At 36.5% G+C, this 20,197-nt stretch overlaps 2 protein-coding genes across 2 annotated transcripts; one reads left to right on the top strand and one right to left on the bottom strand.

The window, feature by feature from the left end:
* Positions 1 to 7,745: 7,745 nt before the first annotated feature.
* Positions 7,746 to 9,353, bottom strand: LOC143914152 (SCAN domain-containing protein 3-like). The gene is made up of 6 exons (XM_077434243.1): positions 9,101 to 9,353; positions 8,863 to 8,989; positions 8,571 to 8,811; positions 8,431 to 8,488; positions 7,928 to 8,366; positions 7,746 to 7,752 (listed from the first exon to the last, which is right to left on the bottom strand). Exons 1-6 carry the CDS (start codon positions 9,351 to 9,353, stop codon positions 7,746 to 7,748), a joined length of 1,125 nt encoding a protein of 374 aa, XP_077290369.1.
* Positions 9,354 to 10,429: 1,076 nt separating this feature from the next.
* Positions 10,430 to 13,951, top strand: LOC143914155 (uncharacterized). Its single transcript, XM_077434248.1, has 2 exons — positions 10,430 to 11,471; positions 11,548 to 13,951. Exons 1-2 carry the CDS (start codon positions 10,569 to 10,571, stop codon positions 11,569 to 11,571), a joined length of 927 nt encoding a protein of 308 aa, XP_077290374.1. The 5' UTR covers positions 10,430 to 10,568; the 3' UTR covers positions 11,572 to 13,951.
* The last annotated feature ends 6,246 nt before the right edge of the window (positions 13,952 to 20,197 follow it).

The following is a 20,197-nucleotide window of genomic DNA, read 5'->3' as shown; positions in this document are numbered from 1 at the left end:
TTACTATCACCAAAATCAAAGAATTCGACATTGCAAATATATACGCAATACTCGGTTTCTTCACCAAACCTAACCTAACCTAGCCTAGCTTTTACCGAAATCAAACAATTCGAAATTGCAGAAATATAAAAAAAATTCGCTTTCCTCATTGAACCTAACCCAACCTAACCTAACCATCACCGAAATCAAAGAATTTGAGATTGTAAGATTTACACAAAATTCGCTAACCTCACCAAACCCAACCCAACCTAGCCTAACTATAACCGAAATCAAAGAATTCGAAATTGCAAAAATATACACAAAACTCGCTTTCCTCACCAACCCTAACCAAACCTAGCCTAACTTTTACCGAAATCAAAGAATTCGACATTGCAAAAATATAAAAAAAACTCGCTTTCCTCACCAAACCTAACCGAACCTAACCTAACCATCACCGAAATCAAAGAATTTGAGAATGTTAGATTTACACAAAATTCGCTAAGCTCACCAAACCTAACCCAACCTAGCCTCACTATCAACGAAATCAAAGAATTCGACATTGCAGAAATATAAAAAAACTCGCTTACCTCATTAAACCTAACCTTACCTAACCTTACCATCACCGAAATCAAAGAATTTGAGAATATAAGTTTTACACAAAATTCGCTAACCTCACCAAACCTAACCCAACCTAGCCTAACTATCACCGAAATCAAAGAATTCGACATTCCAAAAATATACACAATACTCGCTTTCCTCACCAAACCTAAACCAACCTAGCCTAACTTTTACTGAAATCAAAGAGTTCGACATTGCAGTAATATTAAAAAACTCGCTTACTTCATTAAACCTAACCCAACCTAACCTAACCATCACCGAAATCAAAGAATTTGAGAACGTAAGATTTACACAAAAATCGCTAACCTCACCAAACCTAACCCAACCTAGCCTAACTTTTACCGAAATCAAAGAATTCGACATTGCAAAAATATAAAAAAAACTTGCTTACATCATTAAACCTAACCCAACCTTACCTAACCATCACCGAAATCAAAGAATTTGAGAATGTCAGATTTACACAAAATTCGATAACCTCACCAAACCTAACCCAACCTAGCCTAACTATCACCGAAATCAAAGAATTCGACATTGCAAAAATATACACAATACTCGCTTTCCTCACCAAACCTAACCCAACCTAGCCTAACTTTTACCGAAATCAATGAATTCGACATTGCAGAAATATAAATAAAACTCGCTCATTTCACCAAACCTAACCCAACCTATCCTTACCATCACCGAAATCAAAGAATTTGAGATTGTAAGATTTACACAAAATCGCTTACCTCACCAAACCTCACCCACCCTAGCCTAACTATCACCGAAATCAAAGAATTCGACATTGCAAAAATATAAATAAAACTCGCTCATTTCACAAAACCTAACCCAACCTATCCTTACCATCACCGAAATCAAAGAATTTGAGATTGTAAGATTTACACAAAATCGCTTACCTCACCAAACCTCACCCACCCTAGCCTAACTATCACCGAAATCAAAGAATTCGACATTGCAAAAATATACACAAAACTCGCTTTTCTCACCAAACCTAACCCAACCTAGCCTTACTATCTCCGAAATCATAGAATTTGACATTGCAAAAATATACAAAAAACTCGCTTTCCTCACCAAACCCAACCCAACCTAGCCTAACTTTTACCGAAATCAATGAATTCGACATTGCAGAAATGTAAAAAAAACTCGCATACCACACCAAACCTAACCCAACCTAACCTAACCATCACCGAAATTTAAGAATTTGAGATTGTTAGATTTACACAAAAGTCGCTTACCTCATCAAACCTAACCCAACCTAGCCTTTCTATCACCGAAATCAAAGAATTCGACATTGCAAAAATATACACAAAACTCGCTTACCTCACCAAACCTAACCCACCCTAGCCTTACTATCACCGAAATCAAAGAATTCGACATTGCAGAAATGTAAAAAAAACTCGCTCATTTCACCAAACCTAACCCAACCTATCCTTACCATCACCGAAATCAAAGAATTTGAGATTGTAAGATTTACACAAAATCGCTTACCTCATCAAACCTAACCCAACCTAGCCTTTCTATCACCGAAATCAAAGAATTCGACATTGCAAAAATATACACAAAACTCGCTTACCTCACCAAACCTAACCCACCCTAGCCTTACTATCACCGAAATCAAAGAATTCGACATTGCAGAAATATAAATAAAACTCGCTCATTTCACCAAACCTAACCCAACCTATCCTTACCATCACGAAAATCAAAGAATTCGACATTGCAAAAATATACACAAAACTCGCTTACCTCACCAAACCTAACCCACCCTAGCCTTACTATCACCGAAATCAAAGAATTCGACATTGCAGAAATGTAAAAAAAACTCGCTCATTTCACCAAACCTAACCCAACCTATCCTTACCATCACCGAAATCAAAGAATTTGAGATTGTAAGATTTACACAAAATCGCTTACCTCACCAAACCTCACCCACCCTAGCCTAACTATCACCGAAATCAAAGAATTCGACATTGCAAAAATATACACAAAACTCGCTTTTCTCACCAAAGCTAACCCAACCTAGCCTTACTATCTCTGAAATCATAGAATTTGACATTGCAAAAATATACAAAAAACTCGCTTTCCTCACCAAACCTAACCCAACCTAGCCTAACTTTTACCGAAATCAATGAATTCGACATTGCAGAAATGTAAAAAAAACTCGCATACCACACCAAACCTAACCCAACCTAACCTAACCATCACCGAAATCAAAGAATTTGAGATTGTAAGATTTACACAAAAGTCGCTTACCTCATCAAACCTAACCCAACCTAGCCTTTCTATCACCGAAATCAAAGAATTCGACATTGCGAAAATATACACAAAACTCGCTTACCTCACCAAACCTAACCCACCCTAGCCTTACTATCACCGAAATCAAAGAATTCGACATTGCAGAAATATAAATAAAACTCGCTCATTTCACCAAACCTAACCCAACCTATCCTTACCATCACCGAAATCAAAGAATTCGACATTGCAAAAATATACACAAAACTCGCTTACCTCACCAAACCTAACCCACCCTAGCCTTACTATCACCGAAATCAAAGAATTCGACATTGCAGAAATGTAAAAAAAACTCGCTCATTTCACCAAACCTAACCCAACCTATCCTTACCATCACCGAAATCAAAGAATTTGAGATTGTAAGATTTACATAAAATCGCTTACCTCACCAAACCTCACCCACCCTAGCCTAACTATCACCGAAATCAAAGAATTCGACATTGCAAAAATATACACAAAACTCGCTTTTCTCACCAAAGCTAACCCAACCTAGCCTTACTATCTCCGAAATCATAGAATTTGACATTGCAAAAATATACACAAATCTCGCTTACCTCAGCAAACCTAACCCAACTTAGCCTCACTATCCCCGAAATCAAAGAATTCGACATTGCAAAAATATACACAATACTCGCTTTCCTCACCAAACCTAACCCAACCTAGCCTAACTTTTACCGAAATCAATGAATTCGACATTGCAGAAATGTAAAAAAAACTCGCATACCACACCAAACCTAACCCAACCTAACCTAACCATCACCGAAATCAAAGAATTTGAGATTGTAAGATTTACACAAAAGTCGCTTACCTCATCAAACCTAACCCAACCTAGCCTTTCTATCACCGAAATCAAATAATTCGACATTGCAAAAATATACACAAAACTCGCTTACCTCACCAAACCTAACCCACCCTAGCCTTACTATCACCGAAATCAAAGAATTCGACATTGCAGAAATGTAAAAAAAACTCGCTCATTTCACCAAACCTAACCCAACCTATCCTTACCATCACCGAAATCAAAGAATTTGAGATTGTAAGATTTACACAAAATCGCTTACCTCACCAAACCTCACCCACCCTAGCCTAACTATCACCGAAATCAAAGAATTCGACATTGCAAAAATATACACAAAACTCGCTTTTCTCACCAAACCTAACCCAACCTAGCCTTACTATCTCCGAAATCATAGAATTTGACATTGCAAAAATATACAAAAAATTCGCTTTCCTCACCAAACCTAACCCAACCTAGCTTAACTTTTACCGAAATCAATGAATTCGACATTGCAGAAATGTAAAAAAAACTCGCATACCACACCAAACCTAACCGAACCTAACCTAACCATCACTGAAATCAAAGAATTCGACATTGCAAAAATATACACAAATCTCGCTTACCTCAGCAAACCTAACCCAACTTAGCCTTACTATCCCCGAAATCAAAGAATTCGACATTGCAAAAATATACACAATACTCGCTTTCCTCACCAAACCTAACCCAACCTAGCCTAACTTTTACCGAAATCAAAGAATTCGACATTGCAGAAATATAAAAAAAACTTGATTACCTCATTAAACCTAACCCAACCTAACCTAACCATCACCGAAATCAAAGAATTTGAGAATGTTAGATTTACACAACATTTGCTAACCTCACCAAACCTAACCCAACCTAGCCTAACTATCACCGAAATCAAAGAATTCGACATTGCAAAAATATACACAATACTCGCTTTCCTCACCAAACCTAACCCATTCTAGCTTAACTATCACTGAAATCAAAGAATTCGACATTGCAATAATATACACAAAACTCGCTTACCTCACCAAACCTAACCCAACCCAGCCTTACTATCACCGAAATCAAAGAATTCGACATTGCAAAAATATACACAAAACTTGCTTACCTCACCAAACCTAACCCAACCTAGCTTAACTTTTACCGAAATCAATGAATTCGACATTGCAGAAATGTAAAAAAAACTCGCATACCACACCAAACCTAACCGAACCTAACCTAACCATCACTGAAATCAAAGAATTCGACATTGCAAAAATATACACAAATCTCGCTTACCTCAGCAAACCTAACCCAACTTAGCCTCACTATCCCCGAAATCAAAGAATTCGACATTGCAAAAATATACACAATACTCGCTTTCCTCACCAAACCTAACCCAACCTAGCCTAGCTATCACAGAAATCAAAGAATTAGACATTGCAAAAATATACATAAAACTCGCTTACCTCACCAAACCTAACCCAACCTAACCTTACCATCACCGAAATCAAAGAATTCGAGATTGTAAGATTTACTCAAAACACGCTTACCTCACCAAAACTAGCCCAACCTAACCTTTCCATCACGGAAATCAAAGAGTTTTGAGATTGAAAGATTTACACAAAATTCGCTAACCTCACCAAACCCAATCCAACCCAGCCTAACTATCACCGTAATCAAAGAATTCGACATTTCAAAAATATACACAAAACTCGCTTACCTCACCAAACCTAACCCAACCTAACCTAACTATCACAGAAATCAAAGAATTCGACATTGCAAAAATATACACAAAACTCGCTTACCTCACCAAACCTAACCCAACCTAGACTAACTTTTACCGAAATCAAAGAATTCGACATTGCAAAAATTTTAAAAAAACTCGCTTACTTCGCCAAACCTAACCCAACCTAACCTAACTATCTCCGAAATCAAAGAATTCAACATTGCAAAAATTTAAAAAAACTCGCTAACCTCACCAAACCTAACCCAACCTAACCTAGCTATCACAGAAATCAAAGAATTCGACATTGCAAAAATATACACAAAACTCGCTTACCTCACCAAACCTAACCCAACCTAGACTAACTTTTACCGAAATCAAAGAATTCGACATTACAAAAATTTTAAAAAAACTCGCTTACTTCGCCAAACCTAACCCAACCTAACCTAACTATCTCCGTAATCAAAGAATTCGACATTGCAAAAATATACACAAAACTCGCTTACCTCACCAAACCTAACCCAACCTAACCTTTTCATCACCGAAATCAAAGAATTCGAGATTGTAAGATTTACACAAAACTTAATTACCTCACCAAAACTAACCCAACCTAACCTTACCATTACCGAAATCAAAGAGTTTTGAGATTGAAAGATATACACAAAACTCGCTTACCTCACCAAACCTAACCCAACCTAACCTAGCTATCACAGAAATCAAAAAATAAGACATTGCAAATATATACACAAAACTCGCTTACCTCACCAAACCTAACCCAACCTAACCTAACCATCACCGAAATCAAAGAATTCAACATTGCAAAAATATACATAAAACTCGCTTACCTCACCAAACCTTACCCAACCTAGCCTAGCTATCACAGAAATCAAAGAATTAGACATTGCAAAAATATACACAAAACTCGCTTACCTCACCAAACCTAACCCAACCTATCCTAACTATCACCGAAATCAAAGAATTTGACATTGCAAAATCGGTGATGGCTAGGTTAGGTTGGAATAGGTTGGGTTAGCACGTTAGGTGTTTGTTTAACTCGCATTGTTGAATACTTTGCTCTGGTGACGATTAAGTTAGGTTGGCTAAGCGCGTAAGGTGTATATCTTTCATCGGTGAATACTTTGCACCGGTGAGGGTAAGGTTAGGTTGGGTGAGGTTGGGTTACCACGTTAGGTGTTTGTATATCTCGCATTGTAGAATATTTTGCTTCGGGGACGATTGGGTTTGGTTGGGTTAGCGCGTAAGGTGTATATCTTTCATCGGTGACTACCCTGCACCGGTGAGGGTTAGGTTAGGTTGGGTTAGGTTGGGATAGCACGTAAGGTGTTTGTATATCTCGCATTGTTGAATACTTTGCTCCGGTGACGATTGGGTTAGGTTGGGTTAGCGCGTAAGGTGTAAATCTTTCATCGGTGAATACTTTGCACCGGTGAGGGTTAGGTAAGGTTTGGCTAGGTTGAAAAAGAACGTAAGGTGTTTTTATATCTCGCATTGTTGAATACTTTCCTCTGGTGACGATTAAGTTAGGTTGGCTTAGCGCGTAAGGTGTTTATCTTTCATCGGTGAATACTTTGCACCGGAGAGGGTTAGGTAAGGTTGGGTTAGGTTGGGTTAGCACGTAAGGTGTTTGTATATCTCGCATTGTTGAATACTTTGCTCCGGTGACGATTGGGCTAGGTTGGGTTAGCGCGTAAGTGTATATCTTTCATCGGTGATTACTTTGCACCGGAGAGGGCTAGGTTAGGTTGGGTGAGGTTGAAAAAGCACGTAAGGTTTTTGTATATCTCGCATTGTTGAATACTTTGCTCCGGTTACGATTGGGTTAGGTTGGGTAAGCGCTTAAGGTATATATCTTTCATCGGTGAATACTTTGCACCGGTGATGGCTAGGTTTGGTTAGGTTAGGTTGGGATAGCACGTAAGGTGTTTTGCATATCCCGCATTGTTGAATACTTTGATCCGGTGACGATTGGGTTAAGTTGGGTTAGCGCGTAAGGTGTATATCTTTCATCGGTGAATACTTTGCACCGGTGAGGGTAAGGTTAGTTTGGGTTAGGTTGGGATAGCACGTAAGGTGTTTTTTTTATCTTGCATTGTTGAATACTTTGCTCCGGTGATGGTTAAGTAAGGTTGGGTTAGGTCAGTGTTTCTTAACCATATTGAAAAAATCGCCCCCTTTACCACAGTCAAATTATCCAGCGCCCCCCCCCCCCCCCCCACCCCCACACATAATTTTTTTTTTTATGTATGTATTTCATGCAATTATTTTCTTTACAAATAAAAAATTATATGAAAAACAAATAACAAACATGATTATTTTTATAAACACTATGTATTAATTGCTATTTATGTCATATTCACATTATATATGTACATTATAATTTTATTTCAATTTAAAAGTAAATAATTCAATGGAAATGTGAATTTTTTATAAAAAAATAAAAAAAAAATTGAGTTCTTTGAACATCATGTGACTGCTATATTTTTGTAAAATTAGGTTCAAGTTTAGTTAAATACAGTCTCAAATCTCCACTTTGGCTTATCTGTAATCGATTTCGGGATTTTTTCAATGTATGCGTTTCTGCGCTAAAATCCTTTTCTACTAAATATGATGAAGGAAATGCTACGATGGGTAATTTTACCTCTTTCCACAGAAGAGGGTATCGATGGCGAAAACGGACCCAAAAAACATCATAATCACATTGATTGAATACTATTTTAGCTTTACAGTCATTTTGTAGCTCAATAAACTGCTGTTTTAAATTTTTGCTGACACTTTCTACGTCTGATAAAAATGGATTAATTATCCAATCTGGTATTAAAAGTTCATACAAGTCTTTGAATCGTATTATCATATCTTCGATAAGGGCGTCAATGTGGCTACAGTATGTTTCCAAATCAGAATCTTTGAGCATATCTTCTTTTAATTGTTGTAAAGAAGGAAACTGATGAAGTTCTCGCCGACGACGATTATTTTTAAATAATTTGAGTTTTTTGATATATGTAGCTCAGTATAATGCCTTTAGCTTTAATAAGACTGATATTGCTTCCTTGAAGCTTCAAGAGATTTTCATTTATCTTTCCGAATATATCCGAAAGATAGGCCACATAATTTCGTAGTACATAATTTTAATTCAATGCATTTGTTTTCATTGTTTACATCCAAAAACTCCACAATTGTATCAAATAGTGCATAAAATCTTTTTAAACAATTTCCTTTCGATAGCCATCTTACTTCTGTATGTAAGATAAGTCGTTCGAATTCTTCATCATTTTCTTTACACAGTTGACGGAATAATCTATCATTCAAGGGATGGGACTTTATTTTCTTTATGACAACTATAACGATACTCAGCAATTTGTGAAGTCTTCCATTAAGCTTCTTTGCGACTAAATGTTGACTGTAAATAATGCAGTGAATTGTTAGAACATTCGATGCAACGTTCTTCAACCTTGATATAAAACCACGATGCCGACCAACCATAGCTGGTGCTCCGTCAGTAGCACAGGCAATAACATTAGTAAAGGGAATCTTTTTTTCAGTGAAAAAATTTTCAAGCGTTTCAAATACTGACGAACCTTTCGTGTCAGTATTAAGTAATTTTTAAAATAGCATTTCTTCGATAATTTCTTCATTCTTCACAAATCGTACATAGGCAAGTAGTAGAGATTAATTATCACGCAGAGTACTCTCATCCAATTGTAATGAAAATTCGTTAGACTGCAGTTCATCGCATAATTGAATTTCGATATCATTTGCCATCTCATCAATTCTTTTTGAAACCGTGTCATTGCTCAATGGGACTGAAGAAAGAATCTCTTGCTGGTTTTGTCCGATCATATTATTAATGAATACACGTATAGCTGGTAGTATTAATTTTTCTCCATATGTATGTGGTGCACCACATTTTGCAATAATTTGTGCTATTTCATAAGATACCATTAGTCCTTTTTCGTTCCGACTTGAAATCTTCTTAAAAACATTACTGAGAGTATTACGGCTTTCAAATGTTTTCTTAAGTTCTTGAAAGTTCAATATGTCTTTATTATTTATTATTTATTTATTTATTGGTACATCGCAGCGTCCGTATCAACATTGTCTTTTGTATCTAAAGGTGTACGCCGTTGTACTGCGAACGATATACGTATTGTTGCGTTTACGTGATGGGCGATTGTTGTCGCATGTGGCGCCATCTTTTTTTCGATGCGATAAACCGTATCGAAAAGAGATTTGCTGCTTTGGAGAGGTGATTTCCCTCATCTTTCTGTTTCCCCTGTTGCCAATGCAGCTACGGTGAACGTTCTTCTTCGCAGTCTTCCAAGGAGCTCGTAGTTTTTAAACCTTGGAATATAAGTAAAATGAACTACATACATACATATGTATGTATTTATATCTATTTTATATATTATCAAATAGCAAATTGCTAATGAATTATTCACTAATTGTGATTTTGTTAATTACAAAATCAAACTTAAACTAACAACTATAATATAACACAGCTTTTTCCCAAACTTACATATATATAATTACATCATCTTCCACATAGGTATCCATTAACTATCATGCATCTGTAAATACTCAAAAATATTACTATTTAAAATAAACCAGTAACTTAATTATTTGGTCGACATCTACATCTACTATTTTTAGTTGAAAAAACTTTTCTTCGTCAGTATCGTTTAAAAATCAAATTCAAATTTGATTTTTAGCAATATTGTTTAATGAGGACAACGAAAAGGTTGAATTTTATTTCCTCTCCAGGAAAATTATTTGGACGGGAAAATTAGTTTGACAAAAGGCTCGTTACATGTATTGGGTATGATAAATTACATAAATTAGTTTTTTTTTTAATTTTTTCAAACATTCAAACATTTCGTAATCAACTATTCAATATACGAATATTTAGTTGAACTCGACGAATTTTTGGGAGCCCTACTAGAGATTCATTAATGTAGGTTGGTATGAATTAGAATATTTTAAGTTGGCAGGCTCGAGGCGTGGCGTCACTCGCCACTCGCGCCGAGTGAGCGTGACGAAACAGACAATAAAGCGATTTCCGTCTACTTTGATTTTGAATATCCTCCCGCACACATTCCTGGATCCCATATTTGGGGGCATCGTCCGGGATCAGGATCAGAACTGAGGTTAGGACACGCTATGACATCGAGAGCGCGGACGCGGCGGTCGACAAACTGGGCGACGTCACGACCACGCCAAGCGACGCCGACGACGCCAACGACGACGAACAAGACAACGACGCCAACGACGAACAAGACAACGACGCCAACGACGAACAAGACGACGACGATGACGAGAGAAGCAACACACTTAAATTTCCGAGATCTGGAGGTTGGCTTCGGTCTGCCGAAATATAACGGCAGAAATAGCCCTATCGCATCGTGGATTGAGCGCCTTAAAGAGCACACGCAAACCCTCGGCTGGACGGAGACACGACAGTTGGTATATGGGCGGATGTTGTGTGAAGGAACTGCCAAGGACTTCTTGGACTCGGAAACGGGTATAATCACGTGGGCGATACTAAGAGAACGATTGACCAGAGAGTTTGGCCATCAGGTGAATAGTGCGGACGTGCACCGGGAGCTAAGATTGGAGAAAAGGGGAAGATTGGAAGACAGTTTAAGCTATATTTACAAGATGAAGGGGATTGCAGCCAAGTGTAGTTTTATTGAGGAAGAGGCGATTATCGCGTATATAATTGGTGGACTTGGGTTTGATAAGTATGAAAAAATGACGCTGAGCGGGGCCGGTACAATCAAGGAGCTGAAGACGCGAGTTACGCAGTGCGAGAAAATTAGAGAGGACGACGAACCCAGGGTGGCGGGGCCCGTAAGAAACCGTGAAAACCGAGAAAGAGAGAGACCACAATGTTACAATTGCGGAGGACGAGGTCACTTAGCAGCCGACTGCAGATTCAAGAAAAGAGGAACTCGCTGTTTCAATTGCAACGAGTTTGGGCACTTATCAGCTCAATGCAAAGGTACCAAAACAAAGACCGTATTGACTATGAAGGAGGATAGGAACCCGAACGTCGAAAAGGAAGTCAGTATTAACAAAGTCCCTTTAACTGCAATAATAGATACTGGTAGCCAAATTAATGTTATTACTGATTCCACAGCTCGACGACTCGGAGTCCGAATAAACAGAACACTAGCCATAAAAGTGAGCGGTATCGGGGGTGAGGCTTTAACGAAAGGGAGGTTCGCTGCCGAAATCATTGCTGATGACGTCAAATTCATGGCGGAATTCCACGTGATGGACGATAAAAGTATCCCGGGAGCCATCCTGTCGGGTAGCCCCATCACAGAATCCGTCCGTATGTGCATTGATGGCAACAAAGTAAAATTCTTCAAAAAACCGAACCCTGATAGCACCACCCGTTGTAGATTTAGTAATTGTTTTAGAAACCTGCAAATAGACGCAACCTCAGAAGTGGATCTGGCACATGTGAGCGACAGAGATTCCAAGGACAGGATCGAACACCTAATCAAGACGTACAAACCTGAGAAGACAGAAACCACAAACATCAAGATGACGATTGTTTTACAATCGGAAAAACCGATATACCAACATCCAAGACGACTTCCGTTCGCTGAAAGGGCAGAAGTAGAAGGACAGGTGAATAAATGGATTCAGCAAGGAATAGTCAGACCAAGCTGCTCGGACTTTGCGAGTCCCGTAGTACTAGTGCGGAAGAAGACAACACGGCTCGAGTTTGCATAGATTATCGACGACTCAACCGTGAAATCATAAAGGATAGATATCCACTGCCCCTGATTGAGGATCAGCTCGATCAACTTCAAAATGCGAGAGTGTTTAGTACGATAGATCTAAAGAATGGATTTTTCCATGTGGATATCGAAGAAGACAGCCGGAAATACACATCATTCGTAACGCACGAGGGGCAATATGAATTTACAAAGGTACCATTTGGACTATGTAACTCACCATCAGTATTCCAGCGCTTTATTAACCACATATTCCGATCGCTAACTTGTCGGGGCATTGCTCTAACTTACATGGACAATATCATTATTCCGGCTCCTGATGAACAAGAAGGAATGCAGAGGCTCGAGATGGTAATTGATACTGCTAAGAGATATGGGCTGGAGATCAATTGGAAGAAATGTCAGTTCCTTATGCGACGGGTACAATTTCTAGGCTATATTATAACAAATGGAACCATAAAACCCTCGCCAGAGAAAACTTCAGCTGTAAGGAGGTTTCCGGTACCAACAACGGCTAAACAAGTGCAGAGCTTTTTAGGATTGACTGGCTATTTTAGAAAGTTTATCCCGAAATACTCTACTGTTGCTAAACCCATCAGTGACTTGCTACGTACAGGAGTAATTTTAAAATTCGAGGAGAAAGAAGAGGAAGCTTTTAAAACATTGAAGGAACATTTGACTAACGAACCAGTTCTTCGTTTATTTAAACAGGGGTGTAGAATCGAGCTCCACACGGATGCAAGTCAAATCGGGTATGGAGCGGTACTATTGCAGGAGTCTGACGGTGATGGAAAATTGCACCCTGTATACTTTTGGAGCAAGAAAACGTCTCCCGCCGAAGAAAAGTACAGTAGTTACGAATTGGAAGTATTGGCTGTCATCGGAGCTGTGGCAAAGTTCAGGATTTATTTATTGGGCATGAAATTTAAAATTGTCACTGACTGTTCAGCTTTTACCATGACGATGGAGAAAAGAGATTTATCAGCCCGCATCACCAGGTGGGCAATGGCGCTGGGAGAATACGATTATGAAATGGAACATAGACCGGGAGAGCGTATGAAACATGTAGATGCTCTGAGCCGATTCCCGGTATTGTGCATCACAAATAACGGAGTCACCGCACGTTTGAAAGTGGCGCAGCAGGAGGACGAACACCTCGTGACCATTCGAGAAATACTCAAAGAAAGCAACGTGCCGCATGAGTCTTACTTTCTTAAGAACAACATTATATACAAGTACACCGATGGCAAATAATTAATTTGCGTACCAGAAGTCATGCAGAAGGAGATTATTAAGAACGCACATAATGTCGGTCATTTCGCAGTGAAGAAAGTAGAAGATGTCATACAAAGGGAATTTTATATCCCGAAATTGAAAGACAAGATCGAAACTTGTATAAAAAATTGCGTTCCATGTATACTGGCCAACAAGAAGTTGGGAAAGCAGGAGGGATTACTACATCCGATATCTAAGGGAGAAAGTTCCTTGGGAACATATCACATTGATCATCTGGGGCCATTACCGTCGACAGCAAAGAGCTATAATTACATACTAGCAATCATCGACGGCTTTACTAAATGCACGTGGCTGTATCCGACTAAGACGACAACGACAAAAGAAGTGTTGGATAAATTGATGATACAGCAGAGAACGTTCGAGAATCCATCGCGCATTATCAGTGACCGAGGAACGGCTTTTACGTCAAAGGATTTTGAAAATTATTGTACCGAAGAAGGGATCGAACATACACTTCACCACTGGATCACCACTGGAGTTCCAAGAGGAAATGGTCAGGTGGAGAGGGTTCACCGCACTGTTATTTCCATTTTATCCAAGGTTAGTGTTGAGGCACCAAAAGCCTGGTATAAACATGTCGACGCCGCACAAAGGGTTTTAAATTCCACACTTCATCGCAGCATCGGGATGACTCCTTTCGAGTTGATGACTGGAGTCCAGATGAAGTCTAAAGAAGAATTGAGATTGCGAGAACTGTTGGAAGAAGAAGCGATCGAAGAATTTGTTCAAAATCGAGACCATCTAAGGGACGCTGGTAGAAGACAATTGCTGCATGTGCAGGATGAAAACCGGAGAACCTACAATAGAACACGGAAACAGGCGCGGACATACGCCGTTGGTGACTTGGTGGCGATCAAGAGGACCCAGTTTGGAACGGGATTGAAGCTATATAGAAACTACCTAGGCCCATATGAGGTCACTCAGGTTAAAACACATGAACGATATGGAGTCCGGAAGGTCGGTACATTCGAAGGGCCGCAACTCACCTCCTCTTGTGCTGAGTACATGAAGCCGTGGTCGAAAGAAATATAATTCGAAGCTATTATATAGAGATAAGTTTTAGAGATATAAGATAAGTTGAAGTATGGCCGAGATACGAAGAATGTTTTATGTTATTTAAGACTATGTTTTAAGTTGTACCGATGGAAGTGAAGTGTGCGTTAGTGAATTATAGAAGTGGAATACCCGGAGGGGTTTTTAGTTAAGCCTTAATTGTTTTATCGCTTATTCTAGTATTTTTTGGGAAGTGCTTTGTATATTGAATAATGTTTTAATTTGGTTACATGCTTAGAAGAATATAAGATAACTGTGTTGAATTGTAATTCTAGTAATGTTTTAAGATGTGATTGTTTCCGATGTAAAGATTTAACTTCTGTCGTTGTAAAGGTATTGATTTTAATGTTTTATTGCTAATTCTAGTAACGTTTTAAAATGTGATTGTTTCCGATGTAAAGATTTAACTTGTCATTGTAAAGGTATTGATTTTAATGTTTTGTATTGCTTGTAATAATTTTAAATTGTAATTGTGATACCTTTCTGTTTTGTATTGCTTGAAATAATTTTAAATTGTAATTGTGATGATTTATGTGTAACTTTATTGAAGATTGAATTGTGTTGAAATGTAAAAATTGATTTGTAGTGAAATGTGTAACGATTAATTTGTTATAATTATAATTGTTATGTAAATTGTAAAATGATTGATGTATAAGTGTATTGAAATGTAGTTGTGATGATGATTGTAGTTGTGATGTAAATTGTAATTGGGACAATTGAAAGCTTGTTTAAAAGAATGTAAGATGATACATTGTATAGAATGGAAGAAGACGGATATTCGAGGACGAATATGTGAGCAGGATTGGCCGTGTAGGTTGGTATGAATGAGAATGAGAATATTTTAAGTTGGCAGGCTCGAGGCGTGGCGTCACTCGCCACTCGCGCCGAGCGAGCGTGACGAAACAGACAATAAAGCGATTTCCGTCTACTTTGATTTTGAATATCCTCCCGCACACATTCCTGGATCTCATATTAATATGTTTTATGGTTTTTTTTTGCTAATTTAAATTTTAATTAACGCTAAATGAAATTTGCGAGTATTTCTATCACTTAAAAGTATTTTTTTTTATTATCGAATTAATGAACACGCGATATTACATGTGTAATTATTATCAGATACTATGTGTGATTGACTTTAAAGGTTATTCGTATTACGTTTGAAATATACCGGTAGACACATACATATGTATGTACGTTCATACACAGGGACGTCCCGTGGGCATAGGCAATGATCACAGAACAAGTTTTAAAAAGGCAAAATATTTTTGAAACACGAATTTGGTTTAATATATATGATGTCTCACTGTCTTTGGTATAAAAAAAATAAAAATAAAAAAAAGGTGGAAAAATACAATTTCAGTAGTAATAACTAAAGAGCGGACTCAGAACGCGCCGTTCATTGTTCAATTGTTGTAAATGCATTGTTAAAGGTTCGCCGAACCTTTTTTTTTAGACTAGCTTTGTAAATAGAGCCAAACCACCCCGATTCCTGAAAAAAGCACGGTCTCTACCCGCGCTCTAGTAATAAAATTGAGTGACTGATAGGTAGGGTTGCCATAATTGTCAAGCATTGATAAGGTACATTTAAGTGCTACATAAATGAAACATGGAAAAGTAAAATTGAGCTTAACATCGTCAATCTCTACACCTCTGATGCTCAAGAACTCAATGCATGAAACTAAATCATCATGCCCTGCCCCCTTTTTCGCCTCCTTGACAGTTGAAATCCCGGTGCTAGCACCGGGATTTCAACTGTATAAGAAAAAAAGTTCAATTGCATGTTTTCATATTTCAAAAACGTTCAATTGCATTTTGCAAACTCTCCCGATGTTTCACGAAAAAAATACTCCCATATTGACGAACTAATTTTGGGAGTTTGGCTACATTCTTTACATTTTCCGTTAGCATTCATAAATTTCGAATATTAAATAAAACACATCCGAAAATGTAATTAAATAAAGTAATAACGTGTATTGATGACCAAAATGAGCAATAGGGCAAAGTATGAAAACGATCGAATAAGAGATAAAAATGACCACTAACACGACAGCCACGTAAAACGTAAAGGAGGTATGTAAAAAACGTCGCTTTGATTCATTGATTCGTTTTTCCAAATAGTTTGTACCGTCTAGTAATTATTCATCGAAACAATCCACCCAATATAAAAAAAATCTTCAATTACATTTACTTTATGTTAAAAATTTGGATGTGACCAACCTACGACTTTATCTATATATTTGAGGAATATAAGAAGGATAAAAAACAAAATTCGATAATCGAACATATCTATGTATGTACATATGTACACGTTCACACATACTGGCTATTAGCATTTTGAACACAAATGTAGGAAAACTTACACAAGACAAAAGTGCTACTTCCGGCTTACGAATTCCGACCAAAAAAGAATACAAATATAAATTTTCAGCTAAATATGTTCAGGGCGTGGAAAGAATCGTTGTCACAACATTTTTGGCTTTTCTAAGAGGAAAAAATCCCGCTTCCGGTTATGAATTTAGTGATTTTTTTTCATCACATTGATATACTTCAATTTTTACGTGAGGAGCAAACATGTTAAAGGGGTCGAAAAAATAGTGGAAGAAAAAATTGAACAAGAGTAAACTGCCACTTCCGGTTGATGGATGCTTACCAACTTTTATACATAACTTGGTATTAAACTTAAAACTCTAGATATAAAATTTCAGTTCAATAAATTAAAGAATTTTTTGGAAAATATAAAAAAAGCTTGATTGTCTAAATTAGAAATACTACTTTCATACCATTTCGTGGAAACGGCAAGCCGGCGTCGAAACGGGTGGCAAACAAATGGACTTGCTCATCCCACCATTGTTCATTATATAATGTTGTTTTATGTTTTTTTCCATATTATTTTTATATAAATAATATTTTTAAATAAATTTCTACCAGCACCGTAATCCCGGTATTCAGACTAGTTTCAGCACCGGGATTCACGGTACCAGAAAACACCGGGATCCCGTGATTGGAAGCCTTAGTAGCACCACATAGTCTGGGGACGTCACTGCACATATGTATGTACATATGTACATAGGGTTGCCACCTCACATTTATTTATTTATTTATTTTATATAAATATTTTTTACATACATATATACAAATAAACCAGGAAGGCTTAACAGGTAAACCCCAAATGCGCCTTCCTGGTCCACATAATTATTACATAGATACATGTAAATCTAAACAACATCTGACATCTATCGTCAGATATTACAAATATCGTATTAATACGATAAATAACTGAATAATTTTCATGTAACAATACGAATTTTATATTCGATAAACAACCACAGAGACATCTATGGTGAGCAATATGGCGAAACCTAAGATATAACAATAACTAAAGGTTCGCAACAGAAAATTGGGAAGGAAACACCAATTTTACAGGAATCGTTTCAATGAAAATCATAAAAATTGGCAAATTCTGATAAGAAACGATCGACCTTGACAAATCAAGGTCTGGCCAATAGCGAGACTTAGCGGGAATCGAACTCGTAACATCAAGTACAAGATAATTCAACATTCACCACTAGACCACACATATGTAGGTTTCACCCGGATATTATGAAAAAATATATTTTATGTACTATTTTATTCATATAAATTATTAATAAACAAAATCACATTTAGAAATAGTATATATAATAATAATGTTTGATGAAAATATTTTTATCCATTTTTATTGGCAGGCAAATCAAGCGATAGAGAGGAAGAAATGATATTTTTAAAAAGCCAGATATCATCATACAATTTATCGGCATCTAATTATATTATACATTTACGTATTTTGCAACATCTATAAAATCTTGGTATTTCGAATTATCATTCTTAAGATTAAATTTGGCTGTTTTAGTCAACTATTATATGTAGTGGCGGCTCGTGGATAAGATATCTAGAGGTGCTGCGGTTGATTAAAAATTATAAAAAAATGTTTATTTGGATTATATTTCACTATTAACATCAAAATGATCAAAATTAAACATTATATATATTTTATTTCATTATAAAATTGATTCTTCTGTCTTTTTTCCTTGAAAAAAGGTCTATCACCTTTTCGTTAAATTTTTCACTGTTCATAATCATTTTTTTTAATTGACACCATAGACAATGCCGACAATCTTTCCTGAACCATTGTGTTTCTTATATATGTATGTTTTTATTCTATTTATTGATGAAAAACACCGTTTTGGCTCAGAAGTAGTTAAAGTTGTAAACAGAATTTGAATAAGTTTTGTTATTTCCACACGAACTTTGCATAAATTGATTGCAAAAATAAGTTTAAAAAATATTAATAAATCATTAATACTATGCATTTCTTTCCTTGAGTAAATGCACTTCTAATTCAGTTTGAAGTTTTTCTTTATCTAGCATTGGATATGATTCAGTGGTTAGTAGTAGATCTTCCATTGGCATTTTCTTTCAGTACTTTTCAAAATTTTCTTTATTAAATAATTTCACAGCTTTTAATTGATTAGAAAAAGTATATCTTTCTTTATATCCTTAATAATAACATCGCACATATTTTTGGCTTCTATAATACATATGTGCGATAATATATGCATCACATATTTTTGGCTTTTATTCGCATTTGTATAATGATATATAAGAATCTCGTATTTGTATAATGACATTAGTAAAACTTTTTAAGTTTTCTTTAATTGAAAATGCATCGATATTACTAGATTGCATTTGGTTATAAATAATTTCTACATGCGGCATTAACTTGTGAAAAAGTTCTGACTAAAATAAAAAATTGTATTCAGTAAATTGGTAGAATCTGTTATTGTCTTATCAGTATTTTCGGAAGAATATTTAAGTTCTTGTAAACATTGGCTCAGCTATATAGCAGATAAAATAATGTATATAATAATATTAATTTTTCCTCAATTTCCTTGGAGGTGCTGCAGTACCACAGTGCGTATGGACGAGCCGCCACTGATTATATGTATGTATGTAGATAAATTTTCAAAAGAAAATAAAGGCGCATGGATTGTTGGAATGGCATTATCAGCACGGTCGCTCGAATATTTTATGAATTTTCGATGGATTATTCGAATGTTTGTATGGCTGAAAATCGGGGGAATATTCGAATATTTCATTGAGAACCCTAGTGGCAGCCCCAATAATATAATACATACATACATATGTACATGTACATTGTATTTATGTGTGTATGAACTTAAATTTTGTTATAATTTAAATCTTATTTTCTTTTTAACGTAATTTTACATACCTACATACATACATAGGTTTGGTAACTAGATAAAGGGGTGAAACACTGGTTTTTATTGATTTCATTGGCTGTGGTGCTCAGATATATACTAAATACATACATATGTACATAGTATGTACCTATATGTATGTACATAGCCAGCAGTTTGGCTTATGGTGCTTACGGACTAAACCAACGACGATTTTGGGCCAACTTTTTAACCAGCAGGATAAAACCAGTAGCGTACAAAATATTGAAATAAAAATTGAAATTAAATATCAAAATTAAGCTAAAGAGCGAGATTGAGCTAAAATTAGATCATCGTTGATGTTTTGAATTACAACAATGTTTTGAATTACAACAATGTTTTGAATTACGACGATACGCATTTAAAACCAGAGAAATATTATAATTTCATCTTGTTATTATTTCTTAAAAGTCGT

The sequence above is a fragment of the Arctopsyche grandis genome, chromosome 7, assembly GCF_051622035.1.
Source record: "Arctopsyche grandis isolate Sample6627 chromosome 7, ASM5162203v2, whole genome shotgun sequence".
NCBI classification, from domain to species: Eukaryota; Metazoa; Arthropoda; class Insecta; order Trichoptera; family Hydropsychidae; genus Arctopsyche; species Arctopsyche grandis.
The sequence above is the reverse complement of the archived record's forward strand: the minus strand, read 5'-3'. Positions and strand labels throughout refer to the sequence as shown.